The sequence below is a fragment of the Sminthopsis crassicaudata genome, chromosome 1 (genome assembly GCF_048593235.1).
Source record: "Sminthopsis crassicaudata isolate SCR6 chromosome 1, ASM4859323v1, whole genome shotgun sequence".
NCBI classification, from domain to species: Eukaryota; Metazoa; Chordata; class Mammalia; order Dasyuromorphia; family Dasyuridae; genus Sminthopsis; species Sminthopsis crassicaudata.
In genome coordinates this window covers 47,159,193-47,184,408 of record NC_133617.1, presented here as the reverse complement: position 1 = coordinate 47,184,408, position 25,216 = coordinate 47,159,193, and the positions used below count along the sequence as shown (strand labels likewise).

At 38.3% G+C, this 25,216-nt stretch overlaps 2 protein-coding genes across 6 annotated transcripts in view; one reads left to right on the top strand and one right to left on the bottom strand.

The window, feature by feature from the left end:
• HNRNPM (heterogeneous nuclear ribonucleoprotein M) overlaps positions 1-10,017 on the top strand; it is a 36,620-nt gene extending 26,603 nt beyond the window's left edge. For 4 of the 5 annotated variants that reach the window (XM_074301306.1, XM_074301288.1, XM_074301323.1 and 1 more), the window contains 6 exons: positions 1,465-1,509; positions 1,812-1,892; positions 3,864-3,962; positions 5,218-6,011; positions 7,549-7,600; positions 9,589-10,017. In XM_074301306.1, coding sequence (XP_074157407.1) covers positions 1,465-1,509; positions 1,812-1,892; positions 3,864-3,962; positions 5,218-6,011; positions 7,549-7,600; positions 9,589-9,752 — 1,235 coding nt within the window. In that variant the 3' untranslated portion in view covers positions 9,753-10,017. The remainder of the gene's footprint in view (positions 1-1,464; positions 1,510-1,811; positions 1,893-3,863; positions 3,963-5,217; positions 6,012-7,548; positions 7,601-9,588) is intronic. The other variant, XM_074301298.1, reaches the window with a different exon arrangement.
• PRAM1 (PML-RARA regulated adaptor molecule 1) lies at positions 150-20,435 on the bottom strand. Its single transcript, XM_074301402.1, has 10 exons — positions 20,315-20,435; positions 17,325-17,844; positions 16,897-17,002; positions 16,740-16,804; positions 12,087-12,147; positions 11,867-11,975; positions 11,495-11,657; positions 11,380-11,413; positions 11,216-11,250; positions 150-255 (listed from the first exon to the last, which is right to left on the bottom strand). Exons 1-9 carry the CDS (start codon positions 20,315-20,317, stop codon positions 11,217-11,219), a joined length of 1,095 nt encoding a protein of 364 aa, XP_074157503.1. The 5' UTR covers positions 20,318-20,435; the 3' UTR covers positions 150-255; position 11,216.
• Between the last annotated feature and the right edge of the window lie 4,781 nt (positions 20,436-25,216).

Sequence of the window (25,216 nt, the reverse complement as noted above, 5' to 3'; positions counted from 1 at the left end):
TATTAAAAGCTTCTAGTACATTTGATTGATTCTAATGCCTGCCAAATAAAAATGTAAACAATAAAATGGACCTTTTCCTTGTAGAGTTGGTCATTTAGTTATTTCTTACATTTGATAGAAGAAGAAGCTGAGAAAATACATTGTGTTGTGTAGGTCATATGTTGATAGTCAGGCCTGAATTCCATGACTTGACTCCTGTATAGTTGCCTGAATTTCCATGTTAGCAGAGAGAGGTTCATTGGTAAGGAAATCCTCCTAAAACAAACAAAGCTATAAGAAACACTAGTTTTTTTGTTTTTGTTTTTGTTTTTTAATTCAAATAATTTAGCTGATGTATATATATGAACCATTTGGTTGATTTTGATTTCATCTTAAACCCTTCTCTTAAAAGGTAGGCACACAGCTTATAAAAAGAAATTATTGGCCACTGAGGTAAAAATAAAAATAATAAAAAGTCAAAACCTGAGAGTGTGCCCTTAGTGTTAAAACATACCCTATGAATACCAGTAATTTTTGAGCCGTGGTGGTCATGACTATTTTATCAAAGAAATATTTAGTATATTCTGTTTTTAAGTAGAAAAGTATGTGATACATTGTTGAAAGAAATTCAATGGATTGCAAAAGGGCTAAGCTTTAATTATCTGGAAAACTAATGTGTGAAATGATTTCATTGGGTTCTGTAATCCTAGTCCCTCATGATGTCTCATAATCGAGATGTTAACAATATTAACAATGGTTTGGTTTTAAAACTTTTTTGGTCTCCATTTTCTTATTTCCTTAGCCTCTCATTCAGTTTTATAAGCACTTTAAAAGTTGTGTTTTATAAATGGACTTAAAATAGAACAAATATACCATTTGCATATATTGGAGTAGTATTACTCTTAGCATTGGCTGTATAATTTCGCCTGTGGTCTTAATATTATCAGTCTAGGACATCAAATTTGAAAATTCTCACACCTTTTCATCTTCTCAGTTGTTTTAACACCATGGTACAGTAGATAAAGGAGCTCCTCCCTATTTTTGTAGTCTTGGCAGTGCTTTGAGTGAAGACACAAAAGCAATATATCAAATGCGTGAATGATATGGAATTTAGGAATAGACAATGTGTTGGATGACAAAATTGGGATCTGCAAAAATTGGATGGGCTAAATAATATTTTCTTTATTATCCATTTGATGGGAGCCAGTTATTTGGAATGTGTTGTAGAAAGTTATAGTCTTGGGGTCAGAAAAGACTTCTAGATCCTGTTAATTTTAGTCACTTATTCTCCTTGCTTATAAAATGTGACTAATAAATGGGTTGTGGAAGATTGAATGTGAAAGTACTTTGTAACAAAAGACACTATATAATATGAGATGGTATTGAGAATGGCATTTTCCTTTTTGTTACACTGTTACTGTTCAACTAAGATGCATCATTTACTATTTTGATATAGTTTGTTTGCATTGAATTTTTCTTTTTAAGGAATGGGAATGGAAGGCATGGGATTTGGAATAAACAAAATGGGAGGTAAGAAATTCTTAATATAACCAGTATTTGTGTGATCTTTTATCTTCCCTCCCTAGCTCAATCTTAGCACCCTCTGTGAACTTTTGAGTCTAAGAACTACCTTTTCCCCCTGACATTAGTTCAGCAGGCCCCCTTATACCTTGTGGTATGAGAAACCCGTACGGTAGGTAATATACTTGTTTCCAAAGGCGCAAACACCGTGCTGGTCAATTCCCAGCTGGAAGCATATGAAAGTGTCGTTTTCCCCAATTAGTGTCAATGGCTCCCTAGCAGTGAGATTAAAGGTTTCATTTTAATTTCAGGCATGGAGGGCCCCTTTGGTGGTGGCGGCATGGAAAACATGGGTCGGTTTGGATCTGGCATGAACATGGGCCGAATGAGTGGTGAGGATCTGGTTGCTATAGTATTTAGACTCCAGTCTTCTGTCTTGAGATGGAAGACCCAGTTTGGTGCAAAGCAATATTTTCCCCCAAAACCACTTTCCACTTCCATTCTGCCGCTAAACCAACAAAGGCTTTGTAAACATAGATATGTACTAGATTTTTCTAAATAAATCAGGAAGTGCAATATACGTTTAATTTAGGTGCTGTCTTTGGTTTTCCAGGCTTAACAGAAATTCCCCAACCAATTATAAAGCTTTCAGATGATTGTTTTAAACAGAAAAAAAATGCCTTGTGGTTAAATTTCAGCCAGTAATTTTAAGTTTTTTTAAAAGCTGTATGTAAAGTCTAACTACAATGTGAAAAAAAATTTCAAAACTCCATTTTCATTCAGATGATAAATTCATATATAAAGTTATCTTCCCTAGAACATAATTATTCCATGGTTAACTATTTACTTAAGGGCTTCAAAATGTAGATCTGAGAATAAGTAGATCTATTTTTCTCAGGCCAATGTAAAAAAATTCCCACCAGTGAAGTTCTTGTTTTCTGGAATGTGGAAGTAGCAGAGTATGTGACTTTAAAAATTCCTTTCAATCCGACTTTTAGAGCTGATAGAGATTTTATAACTCAGGTAGACTGTCAAGGTGCTTGGGTTTAGAGTGGGTCATAAGACCTTATCTAAATTAATGCTTCTCGGTTGTGTTACCCGGCAGAATTTCTTGACTTCACTGAGCTTCAATTTATCAATCTCTAAAATTTGTATTTTCTAGTTCTTAGGATTAATAAGATAGTGTCTGTAAAGTGCTCTTTAAAGGTTAGCTGACACCATTTTTAAAAAAAATTTTTTTTTAAGCACACGAAAGACAGTATGGTTTTTATTTAAGAGTTTTGAAAGACAAAGCCATTGAAAATAACACAAAAGGTTCTACACAGGAAAAAAGATTGAGATGAAAGTGGTGTGGGGTGTTTGTTTTTTTATTTTAATGTCTTTATTAACCATTAAAGGTTTAGAGAGTTAAAGTGGGAATGTGTATGTCTGCAAAGCAAATACAGCAGAATAAATGCCAAGTTTTGAAACATGAAATATCTCTCAGTATACATAATTTCTATTTTAACATAGCTGTGATTGATGTGTAATTCCTCTTCTTTAGTCAGTGACTTTAGAATTCACCTATAAATTTAGGTAATTAGGCTAACCAAAAATTTTAAGCTAAATGGAAGATGAAATGGTTTAGAAGTTTTTAATTCCCTCTAACATGATTAGGCTGAGTGGCTGAGTTAATAGTAAAATATAATACTACTCTGTGCTAAGAGAATGGCCAGCTGATTAAAGTCAACCTGATTATAAATAAGAACACAATCGTATGTCAAGTCTTGTTGTAACAGGTACTCTAATGCCAGCTTAGCCGAAAAGTTTCCAAATCTCAGATGGGGAAAAAAGGTAGACTCATTTAGAATTGTGTTAATTCATCAATGGCTTGCTGCTTTGGAGAGGGAATAATCTAAAATTGCAGCTCTCAGTAAAAGCTAGTGATTGTGTCAGGTCAGGGAGTATTTTATGTCCATTATTCCATTGGTCCTTCATTGAAACATCTCTCTAAAGGAAGCACAATAATGCATTATTAACCTCATTTTATAAATGATGAAGGTTGAAGTCCCAGGTCCTTTCCTCTCTGCCATGTCTACCCTCTTAGTGGGTGAGCATCAGACATTTATTCAGAAGATTGGTATTGGGTTGCTGACTAAATGTCAATAAAACAAATTTGCCTTCTCTGCCTTTGGAATATTTCTTAAGTGGATAAGAATTCATGTGCTTTGGAAAGATATTCATGAAATATTGTGAGCCTCTCTGGAGAAACTATTCAAGAAATAAGGATGAGAAAGAGAATTGCTTATGGAGGAAATAATCTTTGGGGTGTGCCCCAAACTTAGGCTAGGAACTTTCTAACTCCTAAGGTGATTTTTCCACAGAAATGGATCGAGGAATGGGTGGAGGATTTGAGAGAGACTTTGCACGGAATGAGATGGGAATGGCTCGGAGTTTTGGAGAACCTCTTGGCAGGGGAATGGGTAAGAACCATTTGAATCTTATTAGTTAAAACAAGCTTTTAGAATAGGTTTGGAAAGCAGTCTGTTAGCATAATAATTTAAGACTTCTAATTGTGCCCCCTTAGTTTTAAGTATTCTAGAATTATTAAGGTACCACAAGGTGTTTTGGTTTTTTCCCTAACATATTATAAAAAACATATAGCTCTTTTTAACCTTTTAATTATTATTATTATTTTTAATACTAATCACTATTGTGTGTCTGTAATAGAGGAGTCCTATTTAATTTCCATTTAATTTTAGTGTACTCTTACAATTTTAAGATCTTAGGGGAAAAGTTTTTTAGCTGTCCTTTTTTTTTTTTTTTTTTTTTTTTTTCTTTAATGTCCTAAACAAGACTGCATTCTCAATTCCCATATTTCTAATTGATTTAGAAAGCCATTGGTGGTAAACCTTTTAAATTTAATTCTCAAATTGGTTGAATAACATGTTTTTGAAAATATGAACTCTTAGCACAGAAGCAATAAATGATTTATTTTTAAACCAGATTCCTGTCTTTTGGACTCCCTGCCAACATCTGATCATTTAATTATGGTAAGGGAATCAGCCAGGGGTGTAGGAGATGAGGAAGGGTTGTTCCAAAGTGTAGGTTTGAAGTTAGTAAATAAAGGTAGTTTATCTACATTATTGCACAGTGAGGTGGTATAGTACTAGACAGGTCTGGGATAAGGAAGATTCATCTTCCTGGTTTCAAACCTAACCTCAGACACTGGCTGTATGACCCTAAGCAAGTCACTTAATCTTGTTGCCTTAGTTTCTTCATCTATAAAATGAACTGGAAAAAGAAATGACAAACCACTGTATTATCTTTGCCAAGAAAACCCCAAATTAGTTTATGAAGAGTTAAGACACAACTAAAAAGCAACTGAACAACAGATTTACTTTATTTATCAATATTGGATACTTTAGTCTTAAAATTCTTTCCAACTTGTCAAAAAGTATATTTAGCACTAGCAGAGTAACAAATTGGATGTTTTAAATCAAGAGATATGAAAAGAGGAATTTTATTTGATAAATTGAAAGTTGGTTAGTTTGCCTTTGTTGTGGAGAGATTTGGAATCATTAAACATCTCTCCTCTCTGCTTCTGTTCCCTAAGTGTTTTTTCCAAGGAAGCCACAATTTTATCACTTTCCTTTTAAAAACCAGGTAGATAGAGTATTCCTTCATTAGTCACTCCAAACCCCCCTAATACTTAGCCCTGTTTTTTTCTTGTTTTAGGTGGTGGTGGTGGCAGTGTACCAGGAATCGAGAGGATGGGCCCTGGGATTGATCGCATAGGTGGTGCTGGGATGGAAAGAATGGGTTCTGGCCTAGGCCATGGGATGGATAGAGTAGGGTCTGAGATGGAGAGAATGGGCCTTGTCATGGATCGGATGGGGTCAACTGTAGAGAGAATGGGGTCAGGAATAGAACGAATGGGTCCCCTTGGCATAGACCACATGACTACAAGCATTGAAAGGATGGGCCAAACCATGGATAGGATAGGTTCAGGTGTAGAAAGAATGGGGGCTGGCATGGGTTTTGGTATTGAGAGAATGGCTGCTCCTATAGACCGTGTTGGCTCGACTATAGAGAGGATGGGATCAGGTGTGGATCGCATGGGCACCACCATGGATCGCATGGGTCTAAGTATGGATCGTATGGTGCCTGCTGGCATGGGAACTGGCATAGATCGCATGGGCCCAGTTATGGATCGAATGTCTACTGGTTTGGACCGTATGGGTGCCAATAACATGGAGCGTATGGGATTGGACCGTATGGGTGCCAATAACATAGAGCGCATGGGATTGGACCGTATGGGTGCCAATAACATAGAGAGAATGGGTCCCACTATGGGACCAGCCCTAGGTTCAGGAATGGAGCGCATGGGACTTGCCATGGGAGGTAGCTTTGACCGAGCCATGGAAATGGATAGGGGAAATTTTGGAGGCAGTTTTGCAGGGTCTTTTGGAGGTGCTGGTGGCCACGTGCCTGGGGTTGCTCGAAAAGCCTGCCAGATATTTGTGAGAAACGTAAGTACCTTTTTTTCTCCCCACTCTTGCCTTATATTTCTTGGGTCAAATATGCAGGAAACCCTCTGTAATCTCCACTATCATGCAATCAAGAGACCTAAGTGATTTTTAGAAAGCAAGTCAAGTTTACAAATTCCTGTCTTTTCTAACATCCTAGAATACATCATCAAACTTGCACAATGAATTAAATTAAGTAGTTTTACAAACAATAAAGTATTTTCTCTGGTAGGCATTGTATCAGGGATAGATAAAGGTTGTGCTAATTTGAAAAGCAATTTGATATTCTTTACAAAACCCTGTAATTTCATTGGGAAAAATGATTTTTAAAAAAATCCTATAGATAATTTTTGAATTAGTGAGGTTTTGTGTGGCTTCCATCCTTGCAAAGAAGAAAGGGAGATGTGATTCATCTTCTTACCTTATCATTTTAATTTTGATTTCTTGACTTATAGTTTTGATTTGCTTTTTCCATTTACATTGTATATGTTTTTCTGGTTTTTTGTTTTTTGTTTTTGTTTTTTTTTTTTTTTTTTTTTTTTTTTTTTTTTTTTTTCAGTTAATTTTATATCAGCAAATTTCATGTTAATTTTCCCTTCTGTGAGTGGGACATTTCTTATAATACAGTAATGGTGATGTTAGATACAGCCATCCCTATAGCAGAAATTTCCAGTGTCATTTGCTTATACGGTTTGTGTAGTGATTCCTCAATTGGTAGGAAGTCTGCCTTTTAAAAAAAAAAAAAAATCTGCTATAAATATTTTCATCTACTTTTAAGACTTTCATTTTCAACGATATTAAAATTGTCCTAATTAACCTTCACAAGAATCAGATAAGTGCTCTTTTTGTGCTTTGTTTCCTGCCTACTCCCTAAGGAAATAGGAATCTAGTTTTTTCTCATCAGCCCTTGACCCTCTTGATCAGATTCATGGGCACACTGTTCCATAGGGGGATTAGCAGCATAGCAGTGGTAGATGTTCTCTATTCAATCTTCCCATATACTCTACAGCCAAGCTTGTAACTGATTTGTGAAGGTAGCTGATTTCTTTCTTTTTTTTTTTTTTTCCTTCAATAATAAACTCTCAGACTAAATGGCAGGGTGTTTTGCTTTTCCTTCTTAGTCTCACAAGGAAAAAAAGATGTTTACTGTTCCCCTCACTTCAACGATACTTCTGACACAAGAATCAGCAAGGGAATTTTTGTAATTCTAGTATTGAAAGACAATTCATTGACCAAATAATATAACTCATGCCTGATAAGAGATCATGCATTCTCTGCTTAAAGATTGCCAATAAAAAGGAAACTACTCCTTCCTTTTGCATAAGTGTTAGTAAAGGGATATTAACTAAAGTAGCTTACTGGACTGTTCCATGTTTAATCAAAAGTCTTTTAATCTTAAAATCAGTGCCATATTGGCTTCTCTGTAATAAGCAATATTTTTAATGTTGGAAATTATTTTATTGAAACATATTAAGATTTTTTGTAGTCTACATAACTGTAGTCTCTTAATTGACAGTGTGTTTTTTTTTCCCCCCTTCAGCTCCCTTTTGACTTTACATGGAAAATGCTAAAAGACAAATTCAATGAATGTGGTAAGTGTTGTAAGATTTTGATAAGCATGTTTCCAGGTTATGTAAAACCTTAGGATTTAGGAATGAAAATAATTATTTTGGCGGGAAATCAATGGTATCTATTAAGATCCCCATCTGTTGCAAGATGGTTTGTGGTGGTTGGAATTTTCCTTCTTTAGTAAAAAATTCATAGAATTTGTATAAAATACTTCATAAACACTAGAAACCTCACCACTTGGCTCTGAGCCAGCTTTTTACTCTTATCTAGTAAGCATTCCCTAGTAATACCTCCATGAGTCTCTCAAGAATCCTGGTGGTACTGAGAGCCCAGCTAGTTTGATGCATGCTTTCTACCTTTCTCCTGTCACTCTAGCTTCTCGACATTCAAAATCTTCCTTTCCATAACAGAATTAGCAGCATGAAGCACATTTTTGTGGCCATCAGACTTGCTGGCCCTGTGTGAAAGTTGCCAGTGATTGATTCACTGGATTAACACTTTGAGGCAAAGGTTTTGAACCTTGGCAGATGTGGTGCTATCCAAGTAATCTAAGAGAAGTTTTTGTGCCTTCCCAGGCATCTGGTTAGAAGGTGTCTACTATCCTTTTCTTCTTTGGCACTCTACTAGATAAAGTCTTTCACAGTAGCTTTATCTTTCTCCTCTAGTTGTGTTGAGCCTGAAGACTTCCAGTTCTTACTTTTCTTTATCCCCAGCAGTTATTAGTAAATATTTGTTGATTGACTGACTTCTGGTGACTCTCATCCATATTCTATCCTTATTCTACATATACATAGTAGCTTTTATCACTAAACTTTTGCACTAGCCTCTCCTGAGTAAACTTTTAGAATGCTCTCCTTGTCTTAATCTTTCCCCATGATATTTTCTACCCACTTGAACCATTTAACACTTCCCTTGTTCTTTGTCTCAGATGCATATTGTTAATTTACTGTTTTATTTATGCCATCTTCAAATTTACTCAGTGCTGTTAACCTTTGTATCCATCTGCAGTCAACAATTTTGCAGTTGTCTGTGTTAAAGTACTTGATAAAATTTTATCCAGAGACTGGTTCTGTCAGCTGACATTCATCTTCCTGAATATCCTCTCCCATGAAACTCATTCTTTGGTTTTTCAGGTCTCCCTTTCTTACAGTCTTGTGGACTTAAAGATTCTTCTCCCTTCCACCCCCCAGTTTTTAGCGCTCGGCATGGATGAGCAGATCTGGACAAGATTCTGTTAATCATGCCTAGATGGTTGTAAATAATTAGCATGCCACAGCTTTATTTAACAGGGCTAATCATTTTAAATTGACTTTGTCTTTTGTAGATTGTGGGTATTTGCATGACAGAAACTTTAGCAAAGAGGATTTTTAAAATTTTTTAGATCTAGTAAATTTGCTTTGCTCAGTCATTTAAGAATACTGATACTAAAGGTGACAAAAAACAGTAGATGAGTTTTTGTTTTTTCTTAAATCTCAACTAAATGATTGTGGCCAATTGGATTCTAGTTTATGCATCGTAGATATATTTGATAACTAGACAGATCAACTTTTACATTGATTTGATAGAGCTTTGTGATAATTGACCTATCATTAAAGTTCCTTTAGCAGTTCAGTAAATAACATGTTAAAAAAAACATGTATAAAATGCCAATTAAAGGAAAAACCATCTAAAGGCTTTGAGATGAACTCTGATTGGGAATTGTTGAGTGTTATGCAACATTTCCTAAAACCTAAAGAGAAGAATATAGCTGGTAGCCAGCTTTTTGACGGATTTACAAATATTGTAGACATGTTAGAAGAGGAACAGCAGGTCAGCTACTTAACATTTTAAAAGAATTCATGTTCTATTGTCAGTGTGGCAGAATTTGAAAGGAATTATTTCTGTGAATTTATTCCTCATAATCCAGCAAGTGTTCTGGACTTAGTGGACCCCCAGAAAGCTGGGGACATGGGACTTTGTCATGGGTCTGGTGGTCTGATCCATTTTTGCTCTTTTCTCTTCCTCTGTTCAGGTCATGTGTTGTATGCAGACATCAAGATGGAGAATGGCAAATCCAAGGGTTGTGGCGTGGTTAAGTTTGAGTCCCCAGAGGTGGCAGAGAGAGCCTGCCGGATGATGAATGGGATAAAACTCAGTGGCAGAGAGATTGATGTACGAATTGATAGAAATGCCTAAGCAGTTGCCTTTTTTTTTTTTTTTTAACATCAATACCAGACTTCCAAATTTGTATTTTGTTTTCCTTGTTAACCATTTTAATTTGTTGGCTGGATGTATAAAGATGTTAAAATTCAGTTGCTTTCTGGGGTGATTTTAATTACTTTTTTAATGACTGGGATTCCATTTGACTGTTTGCATTGAGATTGCAATGTACGCAATTTTTTTTGTAGTTGTGGCATCTTGTTGACATTACGACTTTGATAATAAATACCAGTTACTGAAAGCCTCTTAACCTTGTTGTGAAGTCTGTTGGAAGTGTTCTTTATATTCTGAATCTCTGTCTTTGATATTGAATGATTTGTAATTCATAGCGTACTTGGAGCTGTCTGGGATTGTTAGATCATTAAAGAGGTAAATAGAGGTTCTGATTATTATCGTTGCCATCAACTTTTTGAAGGTTTCCTAGTAGGACTCCCATCTTTCATCTCTCCCCCTTGTGGTGACTAGTTTCACTACTTTTCACTCTCAGTATCTAGAATTTGAGCATTGAATTTTTAGACACGCCTCTTGCCTTACACACTTAACACCCATTCTTCAGAGCAACAGTGACTGTAAGAGGCAAAAAGTTGAACTAAGAGCCTTATTGGTCGGTCAGATGACAATATAAGTATATAGATAGCTATAACTAACTTCCTCCAATAGGGAATACCTCTCTCCTACTCTACATAGCCAATTTATCTTATAAAATTAGTTCCCTTGAGCAGATTCTTCAAGAAATCAGCTTCTCCCTCTTTTCTGTCTTGGCTTAAACTTTCTTTCAATAGATAAAACTATTTTTGCTTGTCAACATTCCTTAGAATTGATTGAATGTCCCATCCAGAGCTCTGTTTCTACAAATTCCTGTTTAAACCAAGTTAGATGTATTTACTTACTGATTCCTTCTATGCTACAGGAAAGTACGAGTGAGATAACCCCCTGAAGTGTAAGTGTAAACTATTCATTCTCCTTTGCTTTTTCCCCTTTCTTCTGACCCAAATCTCTCCTTCCATATCTCCCTGACGGGAGAGGTCTAGGAGATGGGAACACAGAAGAAAGGAGAGAGCTACTTGAAGAGGTAATTTAATGCAGTCAGTGTTCATGCATGAGACCAGTATAAGCTGATGGGTTAAAAGCACATGAAGGAGAAACTTGTAGTTTTCTCTACCTACCACGTAAGAGACTGCCTAATCCAAGTATTCTCTGCAAAGGAAGATGGGGCTCTATAGCCCTTCAGGTAGGTCAGTAGCTCCAATTGCTTTTTATCCTAAATTTCCCTTGGGAAATTAGGGCTGGATCAGAATCTCCTCACCAATCCCCTTTGCTGCCCCAAGAGAACAAAGCTGGGCTCATGAGACACTGGCCCAGCCCAAGCCTTCATACTGTCTTCCCCCCACAGATTTGGAACTGATATCAGAAGCAAATCCTGATGGTCATGTACCTACCTTAGAAACAAACATCGTCATATACTTCTGTCTCCCTGTCAACGAGAGAATGGACCATAAGTAGTTGGCAAATGCCAGCCCATCTCTAAATAGGTTTGAGGATAGAAGACAGTCCTCCCACCACCCACACTTTTTGCCCACATATCCTCAGCATGATCACTTACAGGGGGAGCAGAGCTCTTCTGGGGATAAAGCCATCTGCAAAAAGGGAATGATGGGCTTAATGGGATTACAAGGACAAATGGCTCACCCATTCCCAGTGCATACTAACCAACTCACATTTTCCACTGACATCTCTGCATAGAATTTGTTCTTTGCTGGTAAATTGGATTACATCCATGATCTCCCCACGTCTGATAGCCAAGTTTCTACCACCTCCACGACGGGTTTTGGCGTTAGGGTCAATCATCATCCTTGTCAAGGTCACAATGTCGCCTTCAAACTAAGAGCACATAATGGTAGGCTAGCTTCAGTCACTTTCTTTTACCCCCAGTTATTCACTCTGAAAGTCTAATGTAAAAAACCATTTACTGCAATTACAGCTACTCTGATAAATCATCTCCAGACCCAAAAACCTCATCAGATCCTGTTGATACTTGGGCTAGATTAGACTGAAAAGAGGATAATGGTGCAGAAATGTTCGCTCCTGACCTTAAATTTCTTCCTGAATTCCCTTTCTGCTTTTTCTTCTTTCTTGTGCTGCTTCAAGGGGTTAGAGATTTCCTCTGTGTTAGCCTTTTCTGCAGGTTTCCAACTGTTCCTGAAGATGGATAGTTACATTCATAGTTGTAACAGGCTACAGCTGCCTTGTCCCCCAGACTCCCCATTCAGTTTTCAGACCCCATCCCTGCACCCTGAACCCTTAAGTTACCACAATTGCCGGCCAGGTCGTTGAAAATCTTTTAGAGTTCTCTCTGCAGCCAGTAGATCATCTGAGAAAGCCAAACAGCCAGGCTGACAAAGGGGACCAAGGTACTGGGCTCTTATTCCTCCCCTCAACTCTGGGTTTTCTACAAGCTTCCTCCTTGTCCCCAATATTAGAACTTGAATATATTCTCTACAAATTATAACAGCAGAGTATTTATGGACGTAAACTAGGGAGGTTCTGTCTTTCACAGGAACAGCAAATTGATTCTGGTATTTACAGTAATAATGTCTGAGTGAAGTGTCTGGAGGGAGCAAATTAAAAGTGAGACTGGCTTGCCAAAGGTCTGTAACAATATGGAGGATGATCTCCACAGACTTCAAGAGAGATTCTCTGTAAGGTGAGGATCCTTTAAAACAAATCTTTGTGAATGACACTACCGACTCCCTTATGAGGGAGAGGTGCAGTGAATCAGAAGAGAATGCAGAGAAAACGATAGAATGAAGAACCCCTAGAAACCAAGTGATGATTTGAAAGCAGATTAGCAAACCCCAAGATTAATCTGTCAATACATTTACCTTAGAGACAGATACTGGTAATGGATAGTGATCCAGACTCAGAAATTTTTAAACAGATTGCATTTGGATAGTCCTCCCAGGCTGCCTTTGAGAGGATCACATATGGAAAAACTGAACTGGAGAGGAAGCAGAAGGAGCAGTCTGGGCCCTGCCATCTGAGAACCAGGTAACAGAAAATTAAGCAGGGACCTGACACCTGTGCAGGAGTGTCATGGTAGAAGAAGGGCTAGATTACAGAAATCCTTGGCATCAGAAGATGGAACAAGGCAACAGCAGGTGGGAGCTGCAAAAGCAAGAGTAGACCCAAAATAGAATGAACTGCCATAGGAGGTAGCAGGTTGCACATAGGTGGTTGGCAAGCTGCCTTTAATGACCACTTGTTGGGGATATGGTCGATGGAATTCTTATTTGGGTGCAGGATTTTCTCCTCAGATTCGGAAGATATTTTTCCTGGAGAGTTATGTAGAGGTGAACTGAGGGAAGCGGATTGAGGACACCCAAGGTCAGAAATAGTTTGGGCTCTTGAGACCCAAGACCTAAGGAAATGGATTCTGAAGCTGTACTCTCTGTCCTTCACAAAACCGTGTTCAAATAAGTTTGTACTGCTACTCTTAACCACCTGCAGTAAAATTACTTTTGCTATTCCAGACAACTAGATTGTGGTCTGGTATGCATTAAGAAGTGGAGTGTGTATGTGTGTAAATAGCAGCAAAGCATAATGAAGCACAGGAATAATTCATTTTTATATATAATGTCTGGAAGCTTACAACACACTCACAACCAGAAAACAGGAGAGGGAAGTTGTGTATGTAGCAATATCCCCATATTGTAGATAAGGAAAGAGGAGGCACTTAGAGGTCAACTAACACAGCATTAGAGCTGATAATAGGGGTGATTTCAGGTCTAGTTCTTTGCACCACAGCATATCAATCCCCTGGAAGGTGGCACCTGGCAGGGAGCCAGTAGTGACATGGACAGTGTAGTAAGCCGCCTTGCACCCTGCAAGCCAACTAGGACTAATCCCTCTGGACTAAGACAAGATTCCTCTTCTCCTCCTCACCACCCCAAATTTGGAATTTAATTGAGTCCATATCAATCTGATTGAAACAGAGAAAATTAAAATTAACGCAAAATTAAGAATTAAAAACATAATAATAAAAACATAAAGAAAACTGAACAACTATCAGGTGCAATGCAAAGAGCACGAGGTCTAATCAATATTAGAGTTCTAGTCATAATTACTACTTTAAGTAAATCATTAACCTTCCTGGCTTCAGCTATTTTCTTTATAAATGACTCAGACCATTTCTACTGTTGGGATTCCTAACAGACCGGACATTTAGGCAGAAACCAGGAGCCAAAGACCATTTTCCACTTTGGAAACTGAATTTGGAAAAGTTGAGTGGGGGGTGAGGAGCAAGCTGCTCTCTAAAAGAAAGAAAGGAGATTAAGGGTCTCAAATTTTTTCCTAATGAACAGTTATAGGAGTTGCTCCAGTGTCACTGAATTGATATTGAGGAGTGATTCAGGGTTAGCCCAAAGTTCTGAGGGAGCTTTTACTAAGGATTTCAAAGCATCCAATTCCTAATAAGGTAACCCTAGGGAAGCCAGAGGAGATTGATGGGTCAATGAATGAGATTCCTGGCACTGACTTTGAAATCAAATGATGGGGAAGCCTATGATTGAGAGAACCCTTCCTAGATCACTGCCATGGCAGAGGAACTCACATAGTTCATTGAAACTATGAACTGTCCCATGAGGGTCACTCAGGATGGAAAGATCATAGTGGAGAGTTCTGCTAAAAGGTGATCCACTGGAAAAGGAAGTGGCAAACTACTCCAATATTTTTGCCAAGAAAGTTCCATGAATAATATTAAGATGCTAAAAAGTGAAATCAAAAAGGGACAGGTAGATGGTACAGTGGATAGAACACTGGCCCTGGAGTCAGGAGAACCTGGGTTCAAATCCGACCCCAGACAACACTTCCTTGCTGTGTGACCCTGGACAAGTCATTTTACCCCAATTGCCTTGCCCTATCCCACCCCCCAAAATAATGACATCAGAAGATGTCATTCAGGTTGAGAGTTCAATGTGCCATAGTCCTTAGGGTCATAAAGAGTCACAAACAAATGGAAAAAAACAGAGCTTCCTTTCATCCTCTAAGGCTAAATCCATTTCATGTTACCACTAGGCAAGTGTAGCTGTGAGGTTTGTCTAGGACAGAAAGTAGCTGACTCTCAAGATTTCAGCTCTTTTGGGGAGGGGTCCCACAGATAGTCCCTTAAATTCTGCAACCTTTGCCGGAAACCCAAGAGAGGCAGTGGTAGGAAGCCAAAACTTTCTGTGGTCAATTGTGTGTTAATGAGGAGATGTTGCAAGCTTCACTGGGGACCTCAGGAAAAGGCCATGAAAGACCCCAAAAAAAACAAACAAACAAAAAAAAAAGCACAAGCAGCCCTATTTGGGGTTGCTTAAGCATCTCAGACTTGGAAAAGAGATCCAAATTTGTCTCATCTAATCTCCCAGCAGGTGCTAGACTTTTCTGGGTCCTCTTTGGAAGGTAGTTCATTCAACTTCTATATTGACCCTCCCAGTGATTGAATACTCAACTACGGTGGAAGGCTGACTTGCACTCAGAGTTGAGGTGGTTTTCTGAAGGAGCAGTTGAAGACTGTTGGAGGAGTCGCTTGTAAGTGGGGGAAGGGTAGAGCTATCTGTATCACAAGTGAAATGAGGAAACCCAGGGACAGGCCACAGGGTCAAGTGAGGAAGAAAATGGAAATAAGAGATCACAGGGCAATATTAGAACTTCCAAATAAGTCCCCACAGGCTTATTGAAGGATTAGGATCAATTAAGGACTTTTTTTTTTTTTTTTTTTTTTAAATAATGGCCCTTGATCTCTGCAAGAGGCAATACTGCATAGATGAAAGATGCTGATTTTGGAATCAGAGGACCTACATTTGAATTCTAGCTTTGAACCCATTTTACAGGAAGGGAAATAGGATGCAGCTTAGGGTCACAAAGTGGTAAATGGAAACTCAAACTCCAGCAATAAGTAAGGGAGTCCCTAAAATCCTGAGGAAAAAAAAGGAATAGAAATGCAGGAAGAATGAGTGGGGGTTCTTTGCTGGAAAGTCCATGAGGTCAAAACTATTTTCATAATTCTAAGGCCATTATTTGCCTCCTAAAATATTCCTTTTCCAATGACATAATTGTTTAAAGCTAGATTTTCTTAATTTTGCTCAAAATAACATGGCAGCTGAGTGCACGAAGAAACAGAGGAAAATCTTTTCTTAAACCAGACATTAAAGAAATTTGCAAAAAATATATAAAGCAATACTGTTCCCTTAATTTCCCTCCCAAAATGGCTATTTTCATTAAAAATGGTATTTATGTTCATGTATAAAATGGACTTATTGTTATTGAAAAATGAATTCAAGGGGGCAGCTAGGTGGCGCAGTGGATAGAGCACCAGCCCTGAATTCAGGAGGACCTAAGTTTAAATCTGGTCTCAGACACTTAACACTTCTTAGCGCTGTGACCCTGGGCAAGTCATTTAACCCCAGCCTCAGGAAAAAAAAAAAAAAGAAAAGAAAAATTAATTCAAATATTCTCAAATTTTAGCAGTTTTAATCTCTAACACAGTGTCAATAGATTAAGATCACATAAACAAAAGCTTTTTAGGAGGAATCCTCAATAGTTTGAAGAGTGTGAAGGGCCCCTGAGTCCAAAAAATTTGAGAACCACCAAACTAGGTTTTTGTCCCCAAGACCACAGGCTCAGATCCCATCAATTACTCTAGCTAGGTTAAAAGGGACCTGGCCCTGGGCATGATCAAAGGAGTTAGCCACCTAAAGCTCCCCTCTCTAAAACTTACCTCATCTCCAGACCCTGATCTAGTGATTTTCCAGTATGAGTCATCGGTTTCCTTGCTTTTAAAATAGAGGCTGTAACCACTCATTGAAAGGGAAGTGCTTCAGAAGTGAGCTAGTATCCTAGAAAGGATTGTAGACTGGAAAATCCACACCACCTCTCCTAAAATTTACAGCCTCATGGTCCACTTTGCTTGTGGATACACACCTCTCCTCTTGGGGCCTGGTGGGCAGGGGTTGGGCTCCACATCATCATAGATCTCATCTGGATCCCTGAGGGGAAAGTGGGATTAGAGAAGGCCATAGGACCTTCCCACAGCCTCTCCAAAGTGCCCCCTCCACCCTTCTCAAGTCCCTAGACTTACTGTGAAATGGGAGGGGCTAGGGGGCCTAGCCGGCCACCACTGGAAAAGGATCCTGGCTTCTGAAGCGCTGTCACTTGGTTCTTCTTACTCAAGATGGTTTTCTCGCCTGGATATAGTTATACCAGGACAATTGAAGGCTTTCAGGAGAATCTGACCCCACAGTCACCCACTGGAGCCATGCAAATTATATAATGATGACTTATTTATGAAAATTTGAAATGTTTTTTCCTCCCTATAGGAAAGACTGGATTTGAATATCATCCCCAACATTAGCTAAATAACCCCTTAAGTCATTTTCTCAATCAGGGAGTGGAACAACTGAATCCTGGTCATATTTGATCTCTAAGCCCCAATCCTCACCCTCCCCAGGCCACCATAATCCAGGGACTGCATCCTTCTCTAATTTTTGACATGATCCAAAAACTCACCTGTAGGTCTTTTGTGTATGATTGCTTTCCTCCTGAATTGTTCTAAGTTCAGGATACCTGGTGGGAGGGGGGGCTTGGGAGGCTGGGGACCAAGAGTCTTCAGAGGGGGCAGAGGTTTCCTGCGGGGGACACTTGGGGCTGGCTCCTTCCTAGGAGTCCTTGAAGAACTCAGAGGGATGGGGCTTGAAGGTGAGGATGCCTTCTCTCCAACGTTTCCTGCAATTTTCCATGGTGGCTGTTGGTCTCTGGGAGCCTCCCTGGTCCTGGGACTGGCTTGAGAGCCTCTTCCTAAATTAGGGAGCCACGGACTAGGTGAGGCCCCTTGTCCTTGCCATGGAGGGCCTTTGTGGTTAGTTGCAGAAGCCCCAGAAGGAGACGAACTCTCAGAAACAGGATGCACACGAGCCAGGCCTGGCACTTGAGAGCCTTTGGGTAATGGTGGCTTTTTGGGTAGCTCACTAAACCCGGTCTGCAGGCCCTGGAACTTAGCTTTAAGATTCTGAAAGTCCTGGTGACTCTCCTGTGAGACACAAAGCATCATAGAATCTCAGAATTCAAAGATGGGTTAGACTTTACAAGATATCCAATCCCACCTGTGTGTGAACAAGAATCCGTTCTAATTCCTGATCGCTGCTTAGCCAGCTTCTCAAAAGCCCCTAAAGGATAGTGGAACCAGTACTTTATAGCACCCTATGGACTGTTTTACTTTGGGACAATTTTGATTGTTAGAAAAAAAAAATTTTTTTTTTTTTTTTTACATCAAACCAAAGTCTGGTTATCTACAAGCACACAGACAAACCAAGATGGTCAGAGATTATGAACATGAAGATAAACATGTACAGAGCAATAAACACCACACACACACACATTCATAAAATGTCAATTAAAAGTTTTGAATAGTGTCCAGATTCACACTCTTGTTGAATGATATCTTAGAAAGTGAGCCTCTGGGCTGATCCAGAAATCCCACTGATGCAGAAGCTCCATGAACGTGAAAATATTTATAGCAGTACTTTTTGTGGTACCATAAACGTGGAAAGAACTTTGATATGTCTATTGCAAGATAGCTAGATAAACTGTAGTATGTGAATAGAAGAATACGACTTGTAAGAAGCAAGATGGAGAAATAAAAATCTATAAGCTGATGATGCTCACTGACGGACCCATAGACAGTGGGTCATAAACAGCATAGACAGTGTTTGTAGCAATGTAAACAGAAGAACAGACTTCATAAAGCAATCAGATATGAATGTTGTGAAATCTTGAACAAACTTGGCCCCAAAGAAGAGATGAGAAAGTATTTGTATCCTGCCTCCTTTACGGGGTCAGAGATTCCACAGATGTGAAACATATATATCTTCAGATTTTTTTTTTAATATATTGATCTGTTTTGCTCATTTTTTTCCTCTTCCTCTTTAAAAATTTTTTTATAAGAGATAAGAGATAAGAATGAAATATGGAGGAAATCTGGGGCAAAGTAAAATAATATACAAATAAAATTCTAATTTGAAAAAGGTTTTTTAAAGGGAGGCACTTTTCAGTGTTAACATTTATACTTCAAAAATCAACAAATGCTAACAAATGAGGGTTTTATTCTGTTGTCTAAATTTAAGGAAGGGTTGTAGAAAATGTTAATGCAGACTAAATCTTTAAGAATCATGGATATATTCTCCCTTCCCTTTCTTTTCCTCTCCATCACCCAAAACAGATAAACATTTACTTGCACACTCCTGCCTCTGGAGAAACTGAACTTAGGAGATGGGTTGAAGACCCAAACATCTTCAGTGCTGTCACAAATGTTGCCCTACCCTGTCTCAGCCCCTTATATAAGTAGGGACAAGTCCTTCTGACCTACTTTGCTTGAACAGTCTGTTCAACAGTCTGTTGAACAGGAAGCCCCCACCTCCTTGGAACTCAATTTTCAGGTCATCAGCCAGGCTCTCCTACCCCCTCCCCCATTTTAACTTATTATCCCCCTTCTTACACTCCCTCCCCTCAACCATGGCCCCATATTTCCTTCCCCCCTCCAGATACTGCCTGTTTCTCCCCTCTCCACCCAGGTAGCTATAGCATGTTACTAATATAACCCATAGCCCTAGTTCAATATTCTCTTGAACTAGGGTTGCCCTATGGCATTAAAGAAAAATGAGGGCACCAATGTGCCCTAATTGGGGGTGGAGTTTGAATAAACAAGAGCAAGGAGAGATGGAGGGATGGGTGAGAAGCGAGCAAAGTCTTCTATGAAAGCAAGCTGACTCTACCACTCAATCCTGGGATTATCCTGGGAAAACTCAATAGAAGGAACCTGCCATCTAACATGGGAGCCAAGAAATGGTACTGGACTAGGGGAAGAGATTGGTATAATGGACTGGACAACCAGCCTCTGTCATTGTCTCTGGCAGAAGAGGTACCAGGTAAGTCTGGACCCCTAGTGAATAATGACAACAGGTTATCCATTAAGGTCCATTAAGTTTCTTTACCTTGCCTTATTTGATCCCCACAACAACCACTTCACCCCCATTTTACAGATGAGAAAACTGAGGCTGAGAGAAGTTAAATATCTCATTCAAAAGTACAAAGTTAGGAACTGGAAGCAGGTTTTCCTGACTTTTCTACTGTAGCATGAGACTTTACCCCACAGTGGCTCTCATTACTTGGAAAAAAAACCCCAAACTCCTTTGCCTAATTTTTAAGAACACACTTTCTCTCCCTTGGTTTACTTCTCAAGTTTCATCTCATTTCCCAATATATCTTGTGATCTCTGCTTTGAGGGAGTCCTTCCTCCCTTCCCTCTACTATAATGCATCGTTTGCCTCCTGCTGCTGTTCCTGACTACCCTCCCTAGACACCCACATGGGGCCAAGAACCTCTCAGGTTCTCCTGAGCCAAAAGAAATAGTAGGGCTTGAATTTTTATTTCTTCTTTCTTCAAACATTCCTGTGAGTAAAAGTAGGGATGGCAGGGAGGGAGGAACAAAGAAAGTCACTTACCATGGTTTTGAGCTCCTTTGGTCCAGTAGTCTGTAGACTGAAGTGCTCTTCTGTTTTCTGGGACCTACCAAACTCGGGGATTGCAGAAATATCTGGGGCTACTTCCAGGAAGTCAACTCTGACTCTGACAACCAGATCATAATATGTGTTGGAGCAGCAGGGGAGGGAGGAGGAAGGAAAGGAGAAAGATCATGAGGTGGGAGGGGGTGGGGACAACCTTGATTTCTACAGGTGCCTTCTCAGCTTCAAGGCCCAGCTCCAATCCCGTTTTTTCCAGGTTCAAGGTGATCTCTCTTGGTTCTACATAACTTCTTTCCTGAACCAGATCTGATTACAATCTATATGTGAGGGGATGTGTATTTTTTTCTTTTTTTTTTTTCTGGGTTGTTCTAACAAGGAGACCTAGAGTAAAAGCTGAGCCCGAGTCTGAGTGCCTCAACTCTTAAATGATAGCTGAAGTCCTGGAGGCCACACTAAACAGGGCCTCCTGTTGAATCTTGGGTCTCACTTTCAGATCCATCTACCAAGGGTCCACTGACCCAATAGCCATCATGAAAGGACTTACTGATCTTCAATTTAATTTATCAAGTATCTCTTACAGTTATCCTTTCCACATTGATGAGACTGGGGTATGGTTACCTGTGATCTGAAAAATCAAGTATTTTTGACCCTCCCTTCATAATAGAGAAGTCTGGTTTTTTTTTTTCTTTTTCTTTTATGAAGTTGTTAAAATACCTTGTAAAATTTGGGTTGATAGTATACAATAGTACACATCTGTTTTATGCATTTCTGAGTTTCTAAACTCTGTTATCTGATAGCCAGGTCCAACAGCACCTGGAATTTGAGAGAAAATGAGGCTAAGCGTGTAGCAGTGACCTAATTAATTAATCAGGGACCTATCTTCCTGAGAACCTTTCTACCCAGTGATCAACTAGCCTAAGGAACCCTTGACCCATAGACCCTAGAACTTACTAATCTTCAGACCCTGACCTACTTACCCTCTGACTCACTGAGAGAAGGATCTTTGAGACTCAAACTTCATATTCACCCAAGAATTCTGCAAACACTCTGATCCATAAATATAAGATTCAGTAGCTTGAGATAATCAAACCAATTTAAAGTGCAGGAAAGTTCAAGCTAGACCCCACAAAATAGTATCCCAAGGCCATAAGAGGTTTCTTTTTTTTTAAAGGGGGAGGGGGCTTTTTTTATGGGATATATTTAAGGACAGGATTGTGTAAAGGTTGGAGGAGGTTTGAGAAAATAAAGCCCCTCTAGATATTCTCCCATGTGCTTATTGATTCCTACCATCCATCATCTCTTTCATTAAACCACATAACATCTAATTTCATTTTTTGCTCTTTCTATCTTAACTTGTGATAGTCATATGTATATAGCTTTCCTGGTTCTGCTAACTTTATTTTTTATCAGTTCACATAAGTCTTCCCATGTTTCTCTGAATTCATCATATTCATCATTTTGCATGGCATAGCTGCTTATTTGTGCTCTACTTAGTCATTCCTCAAGTTATATTTTATTTAAATCACTATTGATCAGAGAAATGCAAATTAAGACAACTCTGAGGTATCATTACACACCTGTCAGATTGGCTAAGATGACAGGAACAAATAACGATGAATGTTGGAGGAGCTGTGGGAAAACTGGGACACTGATGCATTGTTGGGGGAGTTGTGAAAGAATCCAACCATTCTGGAGAGCAATCTGGAATTATGCCCAAAAAGTTATCAAAATGTGCATACCCTTTGACCCAGCCATACTACTACTGGGCTTAAACCCCAAGGAACTACTAAAGAAGGGAAAGGGACCTGTATGTGCCAAAATGTTTGTGGCAGCCCTTTTCATAGTGGCTAGAAGCTGGAAGATGAATGGATGTCCATCAATTGGAGAATGGTTGGGTAAACTATGGTATATGAATGTTATGGAATATTATTGTTCTATAAGAAATGACTAACAGGAGAAATACAGAGAGGCTTGGAGAGACTTACATCAACTGATGCTGAGTGAAACGAGCAGAACCAGAAGATCATTATACACTTCAACAATGATACTGTACGAGGATGTATGCTGATGGAAGTGGATTTCTTCAACATAGAGAAGAGCTAATCCAATTCCAATTGATTAATGATGGACAGAACCAGCTACATCCAGAAAAGGAACACTGGAAAATGAGTGTAAACTGTTATTTTTACGTTCTGAATCCAATTCTTCCTGTGCAACAAAAAATTCGGTTCTACACACATATATTGTATCTAGAATATACTGTAATATATTTAACATATATAAGACTGCTTGCCATCTGGGGGAGGGGGTTGGGGGAGGAAGGGAAAAAATCTGAATAGAAGTAAGTGCAAGGGATAATGTTGTAAAAAATTACCCATGCATATGTACTGTCAAAAAATGTTATAATTATAAAATAAAATTAAAATTAAAAAAAAGAAAAAAGAAAAAGTGGACTTTCAAAGTCCAGAGTGAGGAATTACTTCCAAGTAGAATAAATGGTTTGAAGAAAGTTGTAATGGCAAAAAAAAAAAAAAAAAAAAAAAAAAAAAGTTATATTTTATTTCCAGGTCTTTGCTACCACAAAAAGAGCTGTTAGTAAAAATTTTATGTATATAGATCTTTTCCAAAAATTTTATATTTTGCAAATTAAGAGAATTTTGAGATACCACGTCACACCTCTCAGGTTAACTAAGATCACGAGAAAAGAGAATGATAAATGTTGGAGTGGATGTGGGAGAACTGGGATTCTAATGCATTGTTGATAGAGTTGTAAAATGATCCAAACATTCTGGAAAGCAATTTGGAACTATGGCCAAAGGGTTATAAAACTTTTAACATTCTTTGATCTAGCAGTGTCACTACTGGGTCTGGTTCCCAAAGAAATCATAAAAGAGGGAAATAGACTCACATGTGCAAAAATGTTTGTAGCAGCTCATTTTGTAGCGGTAAGGAATTGGAAATTGAATGGATGTCCATCAGTTGGGGAATGGCTAAATAAATTGGGGTAAATAAATAATGGAATATTATTGTTCTATAAGAAATGATGTGCAGGCTGATTTCAGAAAAGCCTGGAGAGACTTATATGACCTGATGCTGAGTGAAGTAAGTAGAGCCAAGAGAACATTGGACATAAAAACAAGATTATATAATGATCAACTGTGATGGATTTGGTTCTTCTAAATAATATGGTGATTCATGGCAATGAATGTGGATTAAAGCATACTATTTTTATTTTTTTGTTTGCTTGTTTGTTTCTCGTGTTTCCCCCCCTTTTGGTCTAATTTTTCTTGTGTACAACATGATAAATATGAAAATATGTTTAGAAGAATTGCATATGTTTAATCAATATCTGATTACTTGCTATCTTAAGGAGGAGGAGGAGGAAAGGGATGAAGGGAGAAAAAATGGAACTTAAAGCCTTAGAAAAATTAATATTGAAAACTATATATATATATATTGGGAAAAATAAAATTCTATTGAGAAAAAATATTTTATCACCTCCATTTATAAATATTAACTGTACTCCATTGTCAACAAATGAGCCACCTACATGTCATAATTTTGAAAAAGCAAAAAACAAAAGTAATTCACTAATATCAACCAACACATTTGTAGCGAGCTGTCGTCTCCAGAAGCTGCTGGATCGCTCTCTGGGAAGAGATCTGCTGTGTCTTCTACTCAAATCTCTCCGACAGATTCTTCTTCCTGTAACGAACCATTGTCTCCAGGCAGTTGCTGTTAACTCTTGTGCAGAGAAGTGACTTCCCTTCCTGCAGAGAGCCCCGTCAAGCCTGATGCAATGCAGAGTCTTCTTCTATCTCCCAGAGAATGGGCGTGGGATAATGCAAGGGCTTCTAGGAAGAACCACTTCAGCCAATGAGCTTGCTCCTTCTATCAAGTCAACCTGAGTTCTCACCTTGTAATTGTCCAAACTGAATTCTCACCTTGTCACTATCCAGACAACCTGAGTTCTCACCTAGTAATCCTAACACACATTAATCAAAACTGACAATGTATGCAGTTTTCTTTACCCATATTCCTCTACTTCTGCAAAAATAGGAGTGAGATATACTTTCTCATCTATTCATCTGACATACCTTTGTCCTTATAATTCATTTTTGTCATTGTTGATATTTTCATTTACATTGTTGCAATTATTGTGTATAGTTGTCTTGTTTCTCCTTCATTTTGCAACAGAGAACTTCCTAAGAGTTTTCCCATACTGCACTGACTTCATCATTTCTTAGAATGCATTAATATTTTATCATGGTTAGTCTATCCATTCTCCAGTCACTAGATCTTTTGTTTCTATTTCATTGATACTATGTGGATGTGCTGTATTACCATGTTAATGCTTTTGGGAGTTAAATTCTTTCTATCTTTGACTTTTTTATGGTATATCTCTCCCAAGAAGTGGAAGCTGAAGTTCAAAGGTCATGAACAGATTAGTGACTTTTTTTTTAAAGCATAATTCAAATTGCTTTTTGCTAATAGTTTGACCAATTCATTGCTCCACCAACAGGGTATAAGTGTATTTGTCTTTCCAAAACCCTTCTAACATTGATCATTCTCTTCTTGTGATCTTGCCAACTTGCAGGGTATGAGGTAAAATTTCAATTATTTTGATTTGCATTTTTTATCACAAATGACTTGGAACATCTTTCATTTGACTTACAATTTGCAATTCTTTTGAGAATTATTTGCTCACATTTTTTGATTATAGAATGTCACTGGAGAATAAATCAGTTTGTTATATATTTCATATATTTGTTTGTTACATATATGGATATGTACATATCCATATATGTTATATATGTTACGTATTTTATGAATCAGTTTTATATATTTGTTAGTTCCCTAAATAATTTTGATCTGCTCTTT

Excerpts from the sequence above, each read along its gene's own strand:
- PRAM1 (XM_074301402.1), bottom strand. Across the intron at positions 16,805-16,896 it reads CTAGCCCCTCCCATTTCACA|GGATCCAGATGAGATCTATG; the intron begins GTAAGTCTAGGG and ends CTTTCCCCTCAG. Across the intron at positions 11,414-11,494 it reads CAGAGATGTCAGTGGAAAAT|ATGGCTTTATCCCCAGAAGA; the intron begins GTGAGTTGGTTA and ends CCCTTTTTGCAG.